Genomic DNA, 17,076 nt, shown 5'->3' with positions numbered 1-17,076 from the left:
CCCAGTCTCGCACTCAGCCAGCTCCCCTCTGTCAACCACCTGAAAATCAAGCTTGCTCATAGAATCCTGGAGCAAGGGGATGTTTGCACCTCAAGAAAGGAAAGTCATAATAAAAATAACTATAGCTCTCTTGAGAACCTTTAACTGCCTCTAAACTTACTGTGTTTTCTGGTTTATTTTATGTGGATCCAAAAATTAAAGCTATTTCTATTTTATCAGCAAACAATGGTCCAGGAAACACATCACGAACGTTGAGTCTAATGATGTTAGTACAGCAACTTCTACAACAAAATAAGTAGGCAGAAAGCACTGAAGGCTCTAAGCACTGAAAATGACAGGTATAGAGGCATTATCTTAAAAGAAGCAATAATAATCTAAACCAGTTTTGAAAGTACCTGTGCTACCTATTTGATAACTGTTTTAAGACAAATCAAAGTCTATAACATGACAAATTAGTGAGGCAGCTAGTGTACTAAAAAGAGCACAATTACCGGCCCTCTAGAGCCTACTCCACTGGCCCTCCACGGCGAAAGGCAAAGAGACTAGACAAAGCATAATACATGTCATATTTGTATGATGTCCTGTAGTGTCAAAAAGCTTGAACACATACTACTAATTCTCCCAACAGGAAAGTTGTTGTCATGGGAAAAGCTGCATTTTGGAATAAGTCCAACCTTGTGACAAAACCTGAAGCTACCACTTTTTTAGCTAAACAAATTTGTACAAATTTGAACCTCCCTTATTATGTAATATGTCTCGGACTTTGTTGGTTTGGGGCTTGTTTTTGTTTTGGGGGCGGGAAAGGGGAGCATGGGAGAATGGATACCAAGGTATAAAAGTGTTTTATTAGTGAGTACTGAAATAACTTAATGGATTGGGACTAACATTTTTCTATTTCCTTTAAGAAATGGGAGAAGATAGTTCAGAGTATATTTTGTGAAAATTTTGTTGTAGCTGTACCTCTAAGCATGTATACTATACGTTGACACAGATGAATGTAACATATATTTCTTATTATGTGTCATGGCCTAAAAATTTAGGCACTGATTATAACAGAGCAATCAAGATCTAAAATCCACTACCAAAAAGTTGCAAGGATTAAACAAGATTACAGATATAAAGTGGCTAACATAAGTGCTGCCACTCTATTTTTACAAACTATGATTATTCCAGGATAATGAGGCATTATTTCTAACTTCAAACCCCTGTTCACAGTTATTAAAAACTTTTTTTAATGTTTATCTAGTTAAAAATAAGACGTGCATTAGTTTGAAACAACCTTTGGGTTCTAACCAATGTACTTGTGACTTGGCAAAATCCACCAACATTACAAATGCATATCCTTTCACCCAGCAATTCCACTTTAAGTAATTTACCTAGAAATATACTTCACATATGAATAAACTAAATATGCACATTTTTAAAATGCAGCATCATTTTACATAACAGCAGAAACTTTAAGCAGACTGTCCATCAGTGGAAACCTTGTAATAAACCGTAGCACATCCACACAGGTGCTGTTGGTAACAATGAAGAAGCCCCGGAAGAAGTTTCAAAATATATTAATGGGAAAAAAGGAAAGGAAAGGAAAGGGAAATAAAGGAATGGTAACATTTGTGTTTAGAGAAACATTTTTGCTTTATATGGATTATGCATAAAATGTTTATGGAAGAACACAGAAAGAGGTAAACAGAAAAAAAGAGAATACGTATTTGCCTGTGTATGTGTAAACTGTGCCTGGAAGCGTATACAAGAAACGGGTAAGGGGAAGTGAGCAGTTGGGGGTAAGGTGAGAAGAACATATGTATAAAAATGTAAAGCAAAGTAGCATCCACTAACAAGATACTACAGTCACCCATCTAGAGTGATCAAATTTTTATGTCTACTCATTGAAAGCAAATGAAAACCAAATTAACAGAGGACAAATATTGAACATGGTCCTCTGTACACAAAAGAAAAGCTGAATTTGAGGTTTAGTGAAGAGAGTTTTATTCCTGGGCTATTGTTAGAGGTTAAAAATAAACTGGGACAATGTCAAATATTTCTGATCTATCCCCTCGGTGGAGAAGAACAATAAATACCAGTGTCTACTGTAACTATTATCTCAAAGGTACCCTTTAATTTAGCTAAAAGGGGGAGGGGAAGACAATTATTAGTACTTCCCTTATTTATTACAGTGTTAGCCTCTTTCCAGTTATGATTAAGGTAAAATAGGAAAGAAAGTCTTCCTTTCCTTGACATATGTAGATTAGATGTCATTATAGTAGCATGTGTTTCTATTCAAAATTGCAGTCTTGCAAGAATCCCGGCCCACGTACTACACTAATTCATGGCCCTACAGTTGCCATACAAGACAGAAGATTAGGAGAGGTAGAAGAATGCCAATGCAAATACTCTGGCAATTTACAAGGCACTTTTCAGAGACAGTAGCATGGAAAATACTACTGAAGATACCAAACAGTGTTTACTTCGAAAGTTTAAAAACTGAATATACAGAACAGTTTTCACAATCTACCTCCTGCAGCAATGGTTTCAATTACGACCTGCAAAAATATAAACAGAGGAATGAGAGAGAAACTCTGATAGCACTTAGGTACAACTCAGTGGTAGGAATGAGGACGTGGGTCTGATGCGGGACCCTGGGCTCAGAACACCTGCACCTCACCTTCTTCTGAAGGACATTAACTTTCCGCTCCTTCACATCCAGCATGTCCTTGAGGTCATGGATCTCTCCAGCTTGTGTCCCCTTCTCCTCAGCCATGTCCTGGATTTGTTTTGCCTTCTTATTCAGCATGGTTTCCTTCTCTTCCAAACGCAACCGCAGAGCATCCACCTAAGAATATAACATTTTTACAAATGATTAACTGAAAAGAAAGGAACGTAATTCCTTCCAAATAGATGTGTACAGTTGCCTAAATGATACTTTTAGAGTAAACTTTCATTAGAATCAAATAAAATACCACTCTAAATACAACTGTGACTATTTAGAAATGAAACCCTAAAATTTTGTGAGCACTTCCATGATAAAATAACATTTACATCCGTTAAATTACGGTGTAATCAAAATAAACAGATCTGAATAAAGGGGACAAAACTGGAGAATTTATATAAAGGGGTTGAGTTGAGCTTTGCTACTTCTATAAAAGTGGTATAATCTATTATGTTTCTCAAATTTAGAATCATTTGGAGGATTTAAACAGAATGCCAGGCCAAGCCACCAGTTTCTAATTTGGCAGGGTTGGGGCTCAAGAATCAATATTTCTAACAAGTTCCCAAGTGATGCTACACTGCTTTCGAAAATCTAAAAGTAGAAAGAAAACCGTAAGCGTCACCAAACATGACACTTGCTGTATCAGAGAATACAATCTAGCTGCAGCTGACAATCCCATAATGCACTTAGAGATCTGTAAGGCAAAGCAAGGTCTACTTTCAGATCTCAAGACTAGTCAGCTAAAGCTTGGTATCCAGGTACCTTTATCACCAAAGTTTCATACCATCCATTAGATATAACTTTAAAATAATTAGAAATCTAATATAAGTACTTATGGTTTCTTCCAGTTTTGAGATACAACTGACATACGGCACTGTGTAAGTTTAAAGTGTACAGCATAATTATTTGACTTCCATGTGTCATGAAGTGATTATCACAGTAAGTTTTATGAACATCCATTGTCTCATACAGATACAAAATTAAAGAAATAGAAAACAACCTTTTCCTCATGACGAGAACTCTTAGGATTTTCTCCCTTAATGACTTTCACATACAACACACAGCCGTGCTGATTATCTTTATCCTGTTGTGCACCGCACCCCAGTACTTACTTACCTGATATCTGGACGTTTGTACCTTTTGACTGTCTTCATCCAATCTCCCCTCCCCTGATTCCTCACCTCTGGTAACCACATATCTGGTCTCTTGTTCTGTTTGTTTTTCAAGTATAACTGACCTACAGCCCTATGTTACTTCCTGAAACACAGCAGTGTAAGTTGATTTTACTATACATTTCAAAAAGTCTATTACAATACGTCACCACACAATAATATTCCATAGTTACTGACTGTATTCCCCACACTGTACATTTCATCCCCTTGACTCATTTATTTTTGTAACTGGAAGTTTGTCCCTCTTAATCTCCCTCACCTATTTCTTTCCTCTCCCCATCCTCCTCTCCTCTGGCAACTACCTGTTTGTTCTCTGTATCTATAATTCTGTTTCAGTTTGCTATGTTTGTTCATTGGCTTTTTAAGATCCCACATAGACACGAAATCACACAGTATTTGGCTTTCTCTGTCTGGCTTACTTCACTTATTAGCATAATGTCCTCAAGGCCCATCCATGTTGTCACAAACAGTAGGATTTCCTTCTTTCTCATGGCTGAATAATAATATACACATACACAGACAACATCTTCTTTATCCATTCATCCACTGATGGACACTTAGCTTGCTTCCATATCTTGGTTCATTAATGCTGTAATGAACATAGGGGTGTATGTATCTCTTATAATTAGTGTTTTTGTTTTCTTCAGATAAATACCCCAGAGTGAACTGCTGGATCATACAGCAGTTCTACTTTTAATTTTTTGAGGAATCTCCATACTGTTTTCCATAGTGGCTGCACCAACTTACATTCCTACCAACAGTGCACAAGGATTCCCTCTTCTCCACAGACCACAGACTCACCAGCACTTGTTATTTGCTGGCTTTTGGATAATAGCCACTCTGACAGGTGTGAGGTGATATCTCATTGTAGTTTTGATTTGCATTTCCCTGATGATTAGTGATGTTGAGCATCTTTTCACGTGCCTGGTGGCCATCTGTATGTCTTCTTTGGAAAAATGTCTACTCAGATCCTCTGCCCATTTTTTAATCAAGTTTTTTTTTTTTTGATGTTGAATTGTATGAGTTCTTTGTATATTTTGGACCCCTTATTGAATACATTATCTGCAAATATCTTCTCCAATTCAGTAGGTGGTCTTTTTGTTTTGTTAATAGTTTCCTTTGCTGTGCAAAAACTATGTAGTTTGATGTGGTCCCACTTGTTTAGTTTTGCCTGTTTCCCTTGCCTGAGGAGACATATCCAAAAAAAATTACTAAGACCGATATTGAAGAGGGTACTGCCTATGTTTTCTTCTAGAAGTTTTATGGTTTCAGGTCTCACATTTAAGTCTTTAATCCATTTTGGTTTTTTGGTTATTTTCTTAAATTTATTTATTTATTTTTGACTGCGTTGGGTCTTTGTTGCTGCACGCGGGCTTTCTCTAGTTGCGGCGAGCGGGGGCTACTCTTTGTTGTGGTGCGCGGGCTTCTCATTGTGGCAGCTTCTCTTGTTGTGGAGCACGTGCTCTAGGCACACGGGCTTCAGCAGTTGTGGCACGCGGGCTCTAGAGCGCAGGCTCAGTAGTTGTGGCACACAGGCTTAGTTGCTCCGTGGCATGTGGATCTTCCTGGACCAGGGCTCAAACCTGTGTCCCCTGCATTGGCAGGAGGATTCTTAACCACTGTGCCACTAAGGACGTCCTTTTAATCCATTTTGAACTTGTTTTTGTGCATGGTGTGAGAGAGCAGTCCAGTTTCATTATTTTTCATGTAGCTGCCCAGTTTTCCCAACACTGTTTGTTGAAGAAGCTGTCTTTCCCCCACTGTATATTCTTGGCCCTTTGTCATAGATTAATTGCCCATATAAATGTGGATGCATTTCTGGGCTCTCTATTATGTGCCATTGATCCATGTATCCATTTTTGTGCCAGTACCACACTGTTTTGAATACTGTAGCTTTATAATATAGTTTGAAATCAGGGAGCATGATACCTCCAGCTTTGTTCTTCTTTCTCAAGACTGTTTTGGCTATTTAGGGTCTTTTGCGTTTCCATACAAACTTTAGAATTATTCTAGTTCTATGAAGAATGCCATTGGCATTTTGTACTTATTTTTAAAATCTATTCACAGCAAATTTCATTAAACATACTCACACACCAAATTCTTTTGTTTTTTTGCTTTCCCACTAAGGATTTATAATTCAGCAAATAGTTACACATTTGATTACAGAAAAACAGGGAGGTGGGTTTCTTTCTGTTCAACAAAAATATAACATGAGTCACACATGCAAGCCACTTCTGAAATTTTTAATTTTCTAGCAGCCACATTAAAAAGTGATAAAGGAACAGGTAAAATTAATTTTAATAATATATTTTATTTAATCTAATATATATACACATTATTGTCATTTCAAACCTGTAGTCTATATAAAAAAACTATTAACAAGCTATTTTACGTTTCTGTTTTGTACTAAGTCTTCAAAGCCCAATGCATATTGTAATCGACACTTATGTCACATCTCAATTTGGACTTGCCATGTTTCAAGTGCTCAATAGCCACATGTGGCTGGTGGCTACACACTGACAGTGCACATCTAAGATAACAAGTATGTTTCTACAGAACATCTTTAATCTTGAACTTGTCCTATATTATTTTCCCTGTCTGAATGTAGAATAACCCACAAAGAAAAAATAGGTCGGACTTCCCTGGTGGCGCAGTGGTTAAGAATCCGCCTGCCAATGCAGGGGACACGGGTTCGAGCCCTGGTCCAGGAAATTCCCACATGCCGCGGAGCAACTAAGCCCGTGCGCCACAACTACTGAGCCTGCGCTCTAGAGCCCGCAAGCCACAGCTACTGAGCCCGTGTGCCACAACTACTGAAGCCTGTGTGCCTAGAGCCCGTGCTCTGCAACGAGAAGCCACTGCAATGAGAAACCTAATTTTTTAAAAAAATAGGTAATATGGGTAATGACTCACAGAGAGAATACCAAAACATCAGGAAATATTATTATTACCTTATATCACAACTATATTATTACATCAATAACATACTGAAACTATATTATATCAAAACAATAAGGTATCTGAGAACCAGTACTGTATGTTTAGTGGCACTTACTGCTCAATAAGTATTGTGGAAAATTTCCTAGGAGACCAGTCTCATTTGAGACTGATATAGATAAGCCATCATGTACTTAGAAATTATGTTGGACCACGCTGGAGAGGAAAAACATGTAAATAAACAACATTCCACTCTGCTAAACTCTATTTCTCTCAACCACTTCAATGCCACCAGTCTCACCAAGCCAGAAATAGGGGAAGCCATCTTTTCAGGTCCCATTTATATAATTCGTCAGCACAAGTTCCACTGCCCCCTCAATAAACACTCTTGCACCTGGAATTTTCCTCTATTCTACTTTAATTAATGATACAGGGTAAACCTTATTACATTCTGGAAAGGTCCACCTAAGAACTTTCAAACTCTGAAAGCCTTATTTCTGAAACACGGTTCTTTCCTTTCTTCTACGCCTACTAAATCTACTCTTTGTCCATAGTATAACCTCTGACCTATCATCCCTAACTTTTTGTTATTCACCTCCATTCTGGTTTTATTTGTTTTTCTCCCAGCCTGAGCAATCATTTCAAATACAGCCTCACATCATCTTTTTTTTTCCAGTCATGTTTATTTTTACAAACCTTTACTTCTGTATTAAACAGTTTTCTCCATTCTACCCTCAGACTTCTGAACCTTCCTGCACATGGTCATGTATATGCTTGCCAAGCACACACACAGTATATCAAAAGTCCTCAGAATTCTATTCTCAAGCATCGTATTTTCTTCCCTTGTATTTTCCCTGTGGAAAATTTCACTTTCCCATGGTAACCGGCAAAACTGGTACTTTGAGAAGAAAGCAGACCCAAGATCTCAAAGCTAAAAATAAGTGATGGAGCATGGATTTAAGATTAAATGGTCTGTCTTCAGATCCTAAGCTCTTAACCACTAATTCTGTAAGATTTCATATATGTAAAATTCTAGAAAATGCAAACTAATTACAGTAACAGAAAGCAGACCGAGGGTTGCCTGGATATGATGGAGGAAGTGGGGAGGAGAGAAGAATATCAGGGAGAGGCAGAAGAAAGGGGTTACAAAGAGGGACAAGAAAACCTTGGGGACAGGTGTTCTTTATCTTGACCGTGCCATTGGTTTCAGAGGTGTATGTGCCGAAACTTACCAAACTGTACATTTTGAATATATGCAGTTTATTTGATGGCAATAAATTTGATATTTTTAAGTAAGCAAAATTAGAAAGCATGGTATTAGAACAGGAATAAACCAACAGACGTTTGCCACAGAAATGCAAGCCCAGACACACACACTCACACCATTTAGTGACCCATACACATATAAACAGAGGTGACACTGTAATCAGTGAGGAAAGCACAGAGTATCTGATAAACTGTTTTTAGACAACTGGCTACCCATACTGAGGGAGGGGGGAAGAACCCTGACTCATATCATACACAAAAATGAATTCTAGATGAATTAAAGCTTTATATATAGAAAGCAAATCTTTAAAACTTTTAGAAAGAAAGATACTGTTTAAGTATCTTTTAAGACAGGGCAGCATGGAAGGATTTTTTTTTTTTAAAGACCCAGAAAGGATACATCGTAAAGAAGAAATACTGGTAAAGCCAACTACGTTAAAATTCAAAACTCCTACACGTCATTTACCATCTTAAAATGTTTTAGTATTTTACCTATATTTTAAGTGCCTGAAATAGTTCTTAGTACACATACTACTAAGGAAAATAGAGGCATATTTATACTAACTTTTTTTTTTTAATTTATTTTATTTTATTTATTTTTATTTTTGGCTGTGTTGGGTCTTCGCTGCTGTGCACGGGCTTTCTCTAGTTACAGCGAGCAGGGGCTACTCTTCATCGCAGTGTGTGGGCTTTTCATTGTAGTGGCTTCTCTTGTGGCAGAGCATCGGCTCCAGGCGCACGGGATTCAGCAGTTTTGGCACGCACGCTCAGTAGCTGTGGCTCGTGAGCTCTAGAGCGCAGGCTCAGCAGTGGTGGCGCACAGACTTTGTTGCTCCACGGCATGTGGGATCTTCCTGGACCAGGGATCGAACCCGTGTCCCCTGTATTGGCAGGCGGATTCTTAACCACTGCGCCACCAGGGAAGTCCCTACACTAGCTTTTTAAAATGTTGATATTTTGTGAACTGGTCAAAATAAATATGATGCAATACTGAACTTCAAGTTTCAAAATGTATGACCATTTACAATCACTCCAAAAAAATTAAATACCTAGGTCTAAATCTAACAAAACATGTATAGGCTCTGTATGCTGAAAATTACAAACGGCTAATGAAAGCAACTGAAGATCTAAATGAGTTCTTCCCATGAATAGTATATGAAATGGAAACTTGACATGTGTAAAGATAGCCAATCTACTTAAATTTTTCCTCAAAGATGAGGAAAAAGAAAAGATTACTCAGCAGTGACCAAAAACAAAAAAAGTGTTTTACTGACAAACAGCAGAACTACAGTAAGCCAAGCCCAGCGAATCCAAAAGATGTTACATTACAAATTTCCAGTTTTGGTGCCCGAATTCAGCACTAGAGAGCTCAGAGCAAGAATTAAAATCCAATGCAGAACAAAGATGGAATACATGATCACCACTGAGTTCTCCAATGGCCCTTTCTAAAGTGCAAGGTGACAAAATTCCTTAAGTTACCCCCAGTTTTCCTTCATCTACCTATTAAAATCAGAAACACTCCACTATGCAAAGAAGGAAAAAAGGTCCAGAAGGGAAATGTCAGAACAGACTGAATATTTATTCAATAGGGAGAAAAGAACTGCCACCACAGAGCGAAGATTCTTGTGAATAGGAAATTCAACGACCAGGCTGTCGAGATGCCAGAAGAACTCACTGACCCTTATCCACCTGGCGTTTGTTGAGGCTCAGCTCCAGCCGGCCTACGTGGCTACTAGTCCCATGTGACAGCATCAGATGTGGCTCCTATTAGTGAACCCATTACAGGGCATCCATCAGCCAGGGCGAGTCAAGAGGGAGCTCCTTGAACCCTCTGACCCGCTGCACAGTTAAAGAGGTCAAAGTCTTAGAAAGTACACATGCCAGAAATCTAAAAATAAATAAATCTCATGCCAAGTCATTTCTACCTAATTCCTACATTCTAGTTTGTATTCTGTATACTATATATTCCACTTCTAATATGTATTCTATATATTCCAATAACCACAAGCAAAAGAACAAAGCAACTCACCTTAAAAACATTTTACCCAATACCCTTGAAATACACTATTAAATTCTTATTGCAGAAGTCAAAAGCCCAGACATTTAAACCTGTAGATAAGCTTGAACTGCCTTGTCTCTCAGTTCTTCTCAGCATTAATTTCAGAAAAATGAAAGGCTTTCCATCTGTGGGTCAGGAATCAGAATACAGCAGGAAAACGTCCCTCATCACTTCTAAGTGTTTCTCATTCTGATGGGACCAATGTCTCAGGATAATAACCGTGAGGCCTCATATTGCTGCTTCTTTACCAAAAGTACCCAGATGCCCCAGCTGCACTTTTACGTTAGATCCCTGACTCTGCTAAGTGACCTGGAAATGGGCCTGCACTAACCACTCATAAATACCCGCATGCCGATTTGAGGGAATGTCAGGTATGAGACCCACAAGAATTGGTGACTGAAAAAGGTAAAGAATGAAAACTCCTGTTATAAACATACAAACCTTTGGTGTCACTGCAGTGGGAAATGCAGGTTTTGATATTAAAAATATTTCATATCACAAATATTAGCCACAGAAACTACCCAAGCCCACAGTCTAATTACTAAGTGATCTTTTCAATTCAAATCACCTGTGTACACTTTTTCTTGATCTGCTTTTTCATGCAATGCAGAATTTAAATGGGCTAGTCTGGAGAGCTGAGATAAAAATAACCACAAAAACCACTTTGCTACTACTAGATTAATTGCTCTGAATTCTACACTGATCTTTTGGTTTGGTGTGAACTAAATTCAGAGTATAATTTTGCGTGAGGTCCGTATTTTGCAAACCACAAAAAACATATTCAGGAAAACCCCTCACAGACTAGCAGGACACACAGTCATCACCCTAACACCATTCTTGGCAGGAGGAATAAGACCTTTTTTATTCACATCAACTGAGCTGGAGGAACAGCATCTAACCAGCTTGCCAAGCATCAAGGTCTGTGGCAAACAGGTTATGCCAACTTCAACAAAATCAGAAGGTTTTTCCTCCACAAGACTTTCTCTACCAAAGGACATGAACAGAAAAATGGCTACCTTGCTGTTTTGGCCTTTTACTTCTGACCACAAAAGTATTAATTATCTCAACCCATCTTAACCTTCTTTTGTTTTACATCAATAAACAGATCTACCTAAGAGCACATTAGCACTAGTAACTGCATGCCAGTGACAATGGCATGTTTCCTATAATTCCTCTTTTGCAATTATATGACTCACACTGCCTTTCTAACTCTCTGACCACACCTTTTCAGTTTTCTTCACTGGATCCGCTGTCATTTCCCCCTCTTCACATCTCACTCGATACAACCTTCCTCTGGAGAAACCAATTCATCCCTAAGGCTTTAGCCACTACCCCCATAATGACAGCTTCCTAATATTTATTCCTAGCCTATTCCTAGCCCCAACCAGTTCTAAAAACCTGAGATTCTAACAAAAGTTTCTGCTTTCACTGAATATTTAGTTTAGAATGAGCTTTTTTTGTTTTAATCTTTTCTTTTAAAGGACCTTTAAAGATCACCTAATGTGGTCACACATAAATGTAAGTTAAATCTGAGTACTGTCTACTATATTATTTTCTGCATTTTTCCTGTATTTCATAAATTTTTTTTTTAATTTATGTATTTATTTATTTGGCTGTGTTGGGTCTTTGTTGTTGCGCGTGGGCTTTTTTTTAGTTGCGGCGAGCGGGGGCTACTCTTAGTTGCGGTACGCGGGCTTCTCATTGCGGTGGAGTCTCTTGTTGTGGAGCACGGGCTCTAGGCACGTGGGCTTCAGTAGTTGTGGCACATGGGCTCAGTAGCTGTGGCTCACGGGCTCTAGAGCGCAGGCTCAGTAGTTGTGGCGCACGGGCTTAGTTGCTCTGCGGCATGTGGGATCTTCCTGGACCAGGGCTCGAACCCGTGTCCCCTGCTTTGGCAGGCGGATTCTTAACCACTGCACCACCAGGGAAGTCCCCATAAACTTTTAAAAAGGTAAATAATCTAAACTACTCCTAATTTTAAAGCTGAGGAAATCAAAGCCGAAACTAAGTGACTTGCCGAAGATCACTAAGTATAATTTCCTATCACCACATCTCCCACTGTTCCCATCTAGAAAGGAGGATGACTGAAGGGCGTTGGGTCATGAGGCTGAGAGTGTACACAAGCAGACCTTTTTAAAAGGCTATTTCAACTGCACTGAGTTCTGTCTGACATCCCAACAAAAGGTTGAAGAGCTCAGAGAAACTTGCAAAAGGCCACAGGCAGAGATGTGTCATTCAACAGTGCACAGTTTATCTGTACAAAGGTGGGGAGAGGGCTACAAAGTTATCATCTAAAAAAACCAGTGGTGATATTTTAAACCCACTGATATTTAATATTCACCTCCAAATTCAGATGAGAACTTCATAATTTAAAAAATCTATTCTAGCCACATTAAACATCTATTCTAACCTTAGGAAGTTGGTATTATTATTATTCTCAGTGACAGATGAGAAAATGGAGGATTACAGAGGTAAGATAACTCATCCAAGGTCACATAACTAATAAATGTAGAAGGCTATTTCAAGCCTAGGTCTGACTCCAAAGCCCATGCTTTGACCACAGTGCTACTAAATCCAGACCACCTCTGTGAAGGTCAACCGATTAAAGGAGATGTTCATAAAACTGGAGCAATTCCATAGATACTATACACTGTACACTGCCCAACACAAAAGGACCTCATTCCATGGACCCTGAACAGGAAAAACACCAGGTCTTTTCCCACATCCCGTTTTTCCTTCAAGAATTTTAAAATTAAAAAAAAAAACAAAAAAACAAAAAACTCCTGAATCCATGTTCTTTTTCATATGTGCTTAATTTTGTGATTTGAGAGCTGGATGAAAGTCTAGGGTAGCTTCAGAGAGGAGGATGAGATCGATAAAGAGCAATTATAGGGGGCCTCCCTGGTGGCGCAGTGGTTAAGAATCCTCCTGCCAATGCAGGAGACACAGGATCGAGCCCTGGTCTGGGAAGATCCCACATGCCGCGGAGCAACTAAGCCCGTGCGCCACCACAACTACTGAGCCTGTGCTCTAGAGCCTGCGAGCCACAACTAATGAGCCCGCGTACCACAACTACTGAAGCCTGCAAGCCTAGAGCCTGTGCTCTGCAACAAGAGAAGCCACCGCAATGAGAAGCCTGTGCACCACAACAAAGAGTAGCCCTTGCTCGCCGCAACTAGAGAAAGCCCGCGCGCAGCAACGAAGACCTAATGCAGCCAAAAATAAATAAATAAAATTATTTTTTTAAAAAAGAGCAATTATAGGAACAGAAAGATAGCAATTATAGAAATAGGTGAGAACTTTCAAAGAGCTGGTTCAAACTGTCTTTTATGGGATCCAACAGGAGAAAGCTGCTTTGGAAAAAGTGAGCCTTGTCAAGTGTCACCAGAGTAATTTAAGAAAAAATAACAAATCCTGATAAACAGGCATATAACATTCATATAATCACCCCAAATTCAAAAGGAAGTTAGCTTTTCTACTGTTATCTTTTAGAATGAGACCCTTATATTTGAGCAGTTGTCCTAATAACTTACAGGGGTAATTGCTGAAACTCAGTTAGTTCTAAAAACAAATACAAAAACCATCCAAGAATGACCACAAATATAGTCTTTGTTCTCTATGGTACAAGAAACCAATCACAAGCCCATCTGTGTGAGACCTAGCTAATAAGAACACTATTTCAGAGGGGGGTACAAAGAGAAGGATGGGTTGCCAAGGGGAAGAAGTCACCTATTAGACTGTGACAAGCTTTTAAGTGTTTGCATCATCATTAACCAACTGCCTGGTTCCCTGGTTCCCACACCTGCCACCTCCATCCAAAACTATCACAGCAGCACTTGGCAACAGGCTCAGCTCCAAAACACTGGCGCCCTCTTCTGACCCTTTTGTAGTACTGCATTCATACCAGGCACTGATGTGAAAATCTCTAATAAAGCCACAAATTAATAAATTTGCAGGTAACATTTTTCAGATAATTCTGTATTTGCAATTCCCTGAATAAACCTTAATTTAGCTTGATAAAAATGTTAAATAGCAGACCTTCTACATAAAATTTATGCCAATGAAAAGAAAAGCAACAATGTTCTCTTACCGTTTTAACAGTTTACATATATTAGCTGATAGTATTACAAGAATTAGAATGATGCCAATAACTGACAGACAAAGACCTTACTATGTGCCAGGCACTAGGAGTGAATAAATTAGTTTAATGCTAACAACCTAATGAGGCAGGAACTCCTCTTCATCTTACAGGTGTAAAACGAGGCACAATGAACTTAAGTAATGTGCCCAGGACCCTGCACCTGGTAGCAAGTGGTAAAACTGAAGTTCACACTCAGTAACTGTGACTCCAGGGCCAGAGCCTTATCTACCCCAAAATATCCCTCTGAGGTATCATGATAAAATGAAACGTGATCAAAATAGAAAAAGTATAAGTTGTAAGGAAAATTATAAATACATCATCCAAATCTCTTAATTTTCAACAAAATCCCAAACTGTAAAAAAATAAAATACTACACGAAACATTTTGGTCATTTTCCCATTCCTCCTCGCGTGAAGATTCTGAACTTCTGGGTCTGAGATGTTTTTATGCCTTCTTTTTACTACCCATTCCTTTCTTCATTACACTATGCCTTTATTTATCTATTATCTTGTTCTTTAAAAGAAAAGAAAAAATTAATCCATACTATACGCTTTATTTTTCTTCTATACAGCAGAACTGCTTACCTATTCCTACCTTAATTCTCTATTTCATTGAGATCTTTAGAAAATATTTTCCTTAAGACAGTAAATCCAAATAGCATCATCAATTCCTTCTCATTGCAAATATGATAGATTCTCATCTGCCTGGAATTATTTAGTGTGTTCCTACCTCTAATCAAGGCTGGCAGACTAGATAATCTTCTAATATTTCTAAAAATGCTAACTTTATTTTCAAACAGGACATGAAGGCACATGTCTAATAATCTGCAGTTCAAAACAAGATTTATCTCAAACATTTCTGGATTCCACAGTTTGCCTACTTAAAGCTATTCATAATACCAAAAATTAAGGACACTTAATAACCCAACACAGGCTGACCAAGCTCACTCCCATTCATGACTGAAAGATTTACCACGGGTGAAAACAAATGCTTTTACAACTATCGTTTCATTTCATAACATTAGTTTGAAGTCTACTTAGAAGCACAGACTTAGTCAAAGTCTGAAGTATCAAAAACATATATTAACTGCACCGGTTTAATTTGTTAGATACAAGAACAATAGAAACAAGATGGTTATAGTTTAGTACTATAACTGACCACATCGCTAAAGAATCCATCATAACATTATTCATAGCTCCCGTATCTCAACACAACAAGAAGTGCACAGGTAACACACAAGAAAAGGTGCCAAGGAATGGGCTCCGTGCAAATCCCACAACTCCTTTTACCTCGTTCTGCAGGATGGCAGCCCTCGAGGCTCCTTAGCAGTCAAGGACTCCTTCAGCACTTCAATGTGCTGCTTGCTGTCTGAGAACGGGTTGGTGAGTGTTTCTAGCTTTGTCTGTAGGGCTAGTAGTTCTGTGTCCTTTCTGGACAGCTCCTGCTTCACCTGACCAATCTAGAGAAGAAGAAAAAGCAGTGTAAGGAAAAAAGAAAGAAAACCACCACCTCTGATCTGGATCTCTGACAGATCCACGTCAAGATATACAGCATTAACTTTATGACAGGACACAATTCATCTTTTTGCACCATCTAATCTTAGCTGACCACCCCCCCCCCCACAAAAAAACAAAGCTTATTCAACTAATAGCAAAATTTCCAGTTTTCATTTATTGTCTCCCCTAAACTTTTGAAATCCATTAGAAAAGGAATGGAAGAAGAAAAATCCCAATTCACTTAGATGACTATGAGACAGCAGTAAGCATCTGAACACGACTAAAGCAGTATTCATCTTATTAAGTCATAAGAAACTTCAAATCATACAGCAGGATTAGTGTAGATGGAATACAGAAAGAAAAAAGAAACTTCCTACTATTGCTATTTAAACTCAAAAGCTGCACATTTATTTTTTCATTGTTTTTTTTTCATTCTCAAATGAAAGTGTACATAAAGTCCTTCTTAAAAAGCCACTTTAGTGTTATAAGGCATTATAAACATGTGCTTTCTAAAAATTATATAATTTTGAGGAGTTAGGGGTACTGACCTAAAAGAAAGATTCCACCTACAAAGTTATATTACCTACAACATGTCATATCAACTAAATGGATAAAAGTATATAACCTAAATAAAGAACGCATAAAATCTCATTCTCTAAGAATCTACATGTGTCATCAAATTTGAATTACTCTGACAGAGTAATCCATAAATCAACAGGTGCCACTCACTCCCCCATAAATTTTTCTCATCTTAACTTAGAAAACATTTAACATCAAACATCTCCTTTACATTTCTACCGTGTTTCTAAGAATTTTTACTCTTTTATTCTAAATGTAAGCCAAATTAACAGAAATCATATCTGTTTTTACATTGTATCTACTGCCTAAGCAAGGCAGCTATGCACTAAAATATAGACTCTTGGAAGTATAAATTTCACAAGAAGTCAGTAATCTCAGTACCACTGATGAAACAAAAAATACTTTTTAAAAAGTTGAATGTATCTAAAGTATTTTGACTGAAATAATCTTAGGCATAAGGGACAAAGTTTTTGAGAACAATTTCCCATGAGAAAGTATGAAATAAATTTTACTGTAATTAAAGTTACTTTTAAGGAGGACTAAAAATAAACTTATAATTTACTGTTCTGTTTCATCAGGAAGACAAGCATTTTTCTCATAGGCATGAAAGCTCTACTCACAAATAGAATATTCATTCATTCAACAAACATTTCTGTGTGCTCACTGTATGCAAAATACTCGCAGCTGCTAAGGACATCACTGGAAGATAGCTGTAA

At 38.1% G+C, this 17,076-nt stretch overlaps 1 protein-coding gene across 1 annotated transcript in view; it reads right to left on the bottom strand.

Moving 5' to 3' along the window:
* The window catches only part of LOC137759766 (ELKS/Rab6-interacting/CAST family member 1-like), a 137,516-nt gene that overhangs the window by 70,451 nt on the left and 49,989 nt on the right, over positions 1-17,076 (bottom strand). Inside the window, 3 exon segments of the mRNA XM_068536383.1 lie at positions 2,666-2,833; positions 15,575-15,601; positions 15,604-15,744. Of these exon segments, the coding sequence (XP_068392484.1) occupies positions 2,666-2,833; positions 15,575-15,601; positions 15,604-15,744 (336 nt within the window).

This window comes from Eschrichtius robustus, chromosome 2 (genome assembly GCF_028021215.1).
Source record: "Eschrichtius robustus isolate mEscRob2 chromosome 2, mEscRob2.pri, whole genome shotgun sequence".
Taxonomy (NCBI): domain Eukaryota; kingdom Metazoa; phylum Chordata; class Mammalia; order Artiodactyla; family Eschrichtiidae; genus Eschrichtius; species Eschrichtius robustus.
Note: the sequence above shows the minus strand (reverse complement) of the source record. Positions and strands in the feature narration are given on the sequence as shown.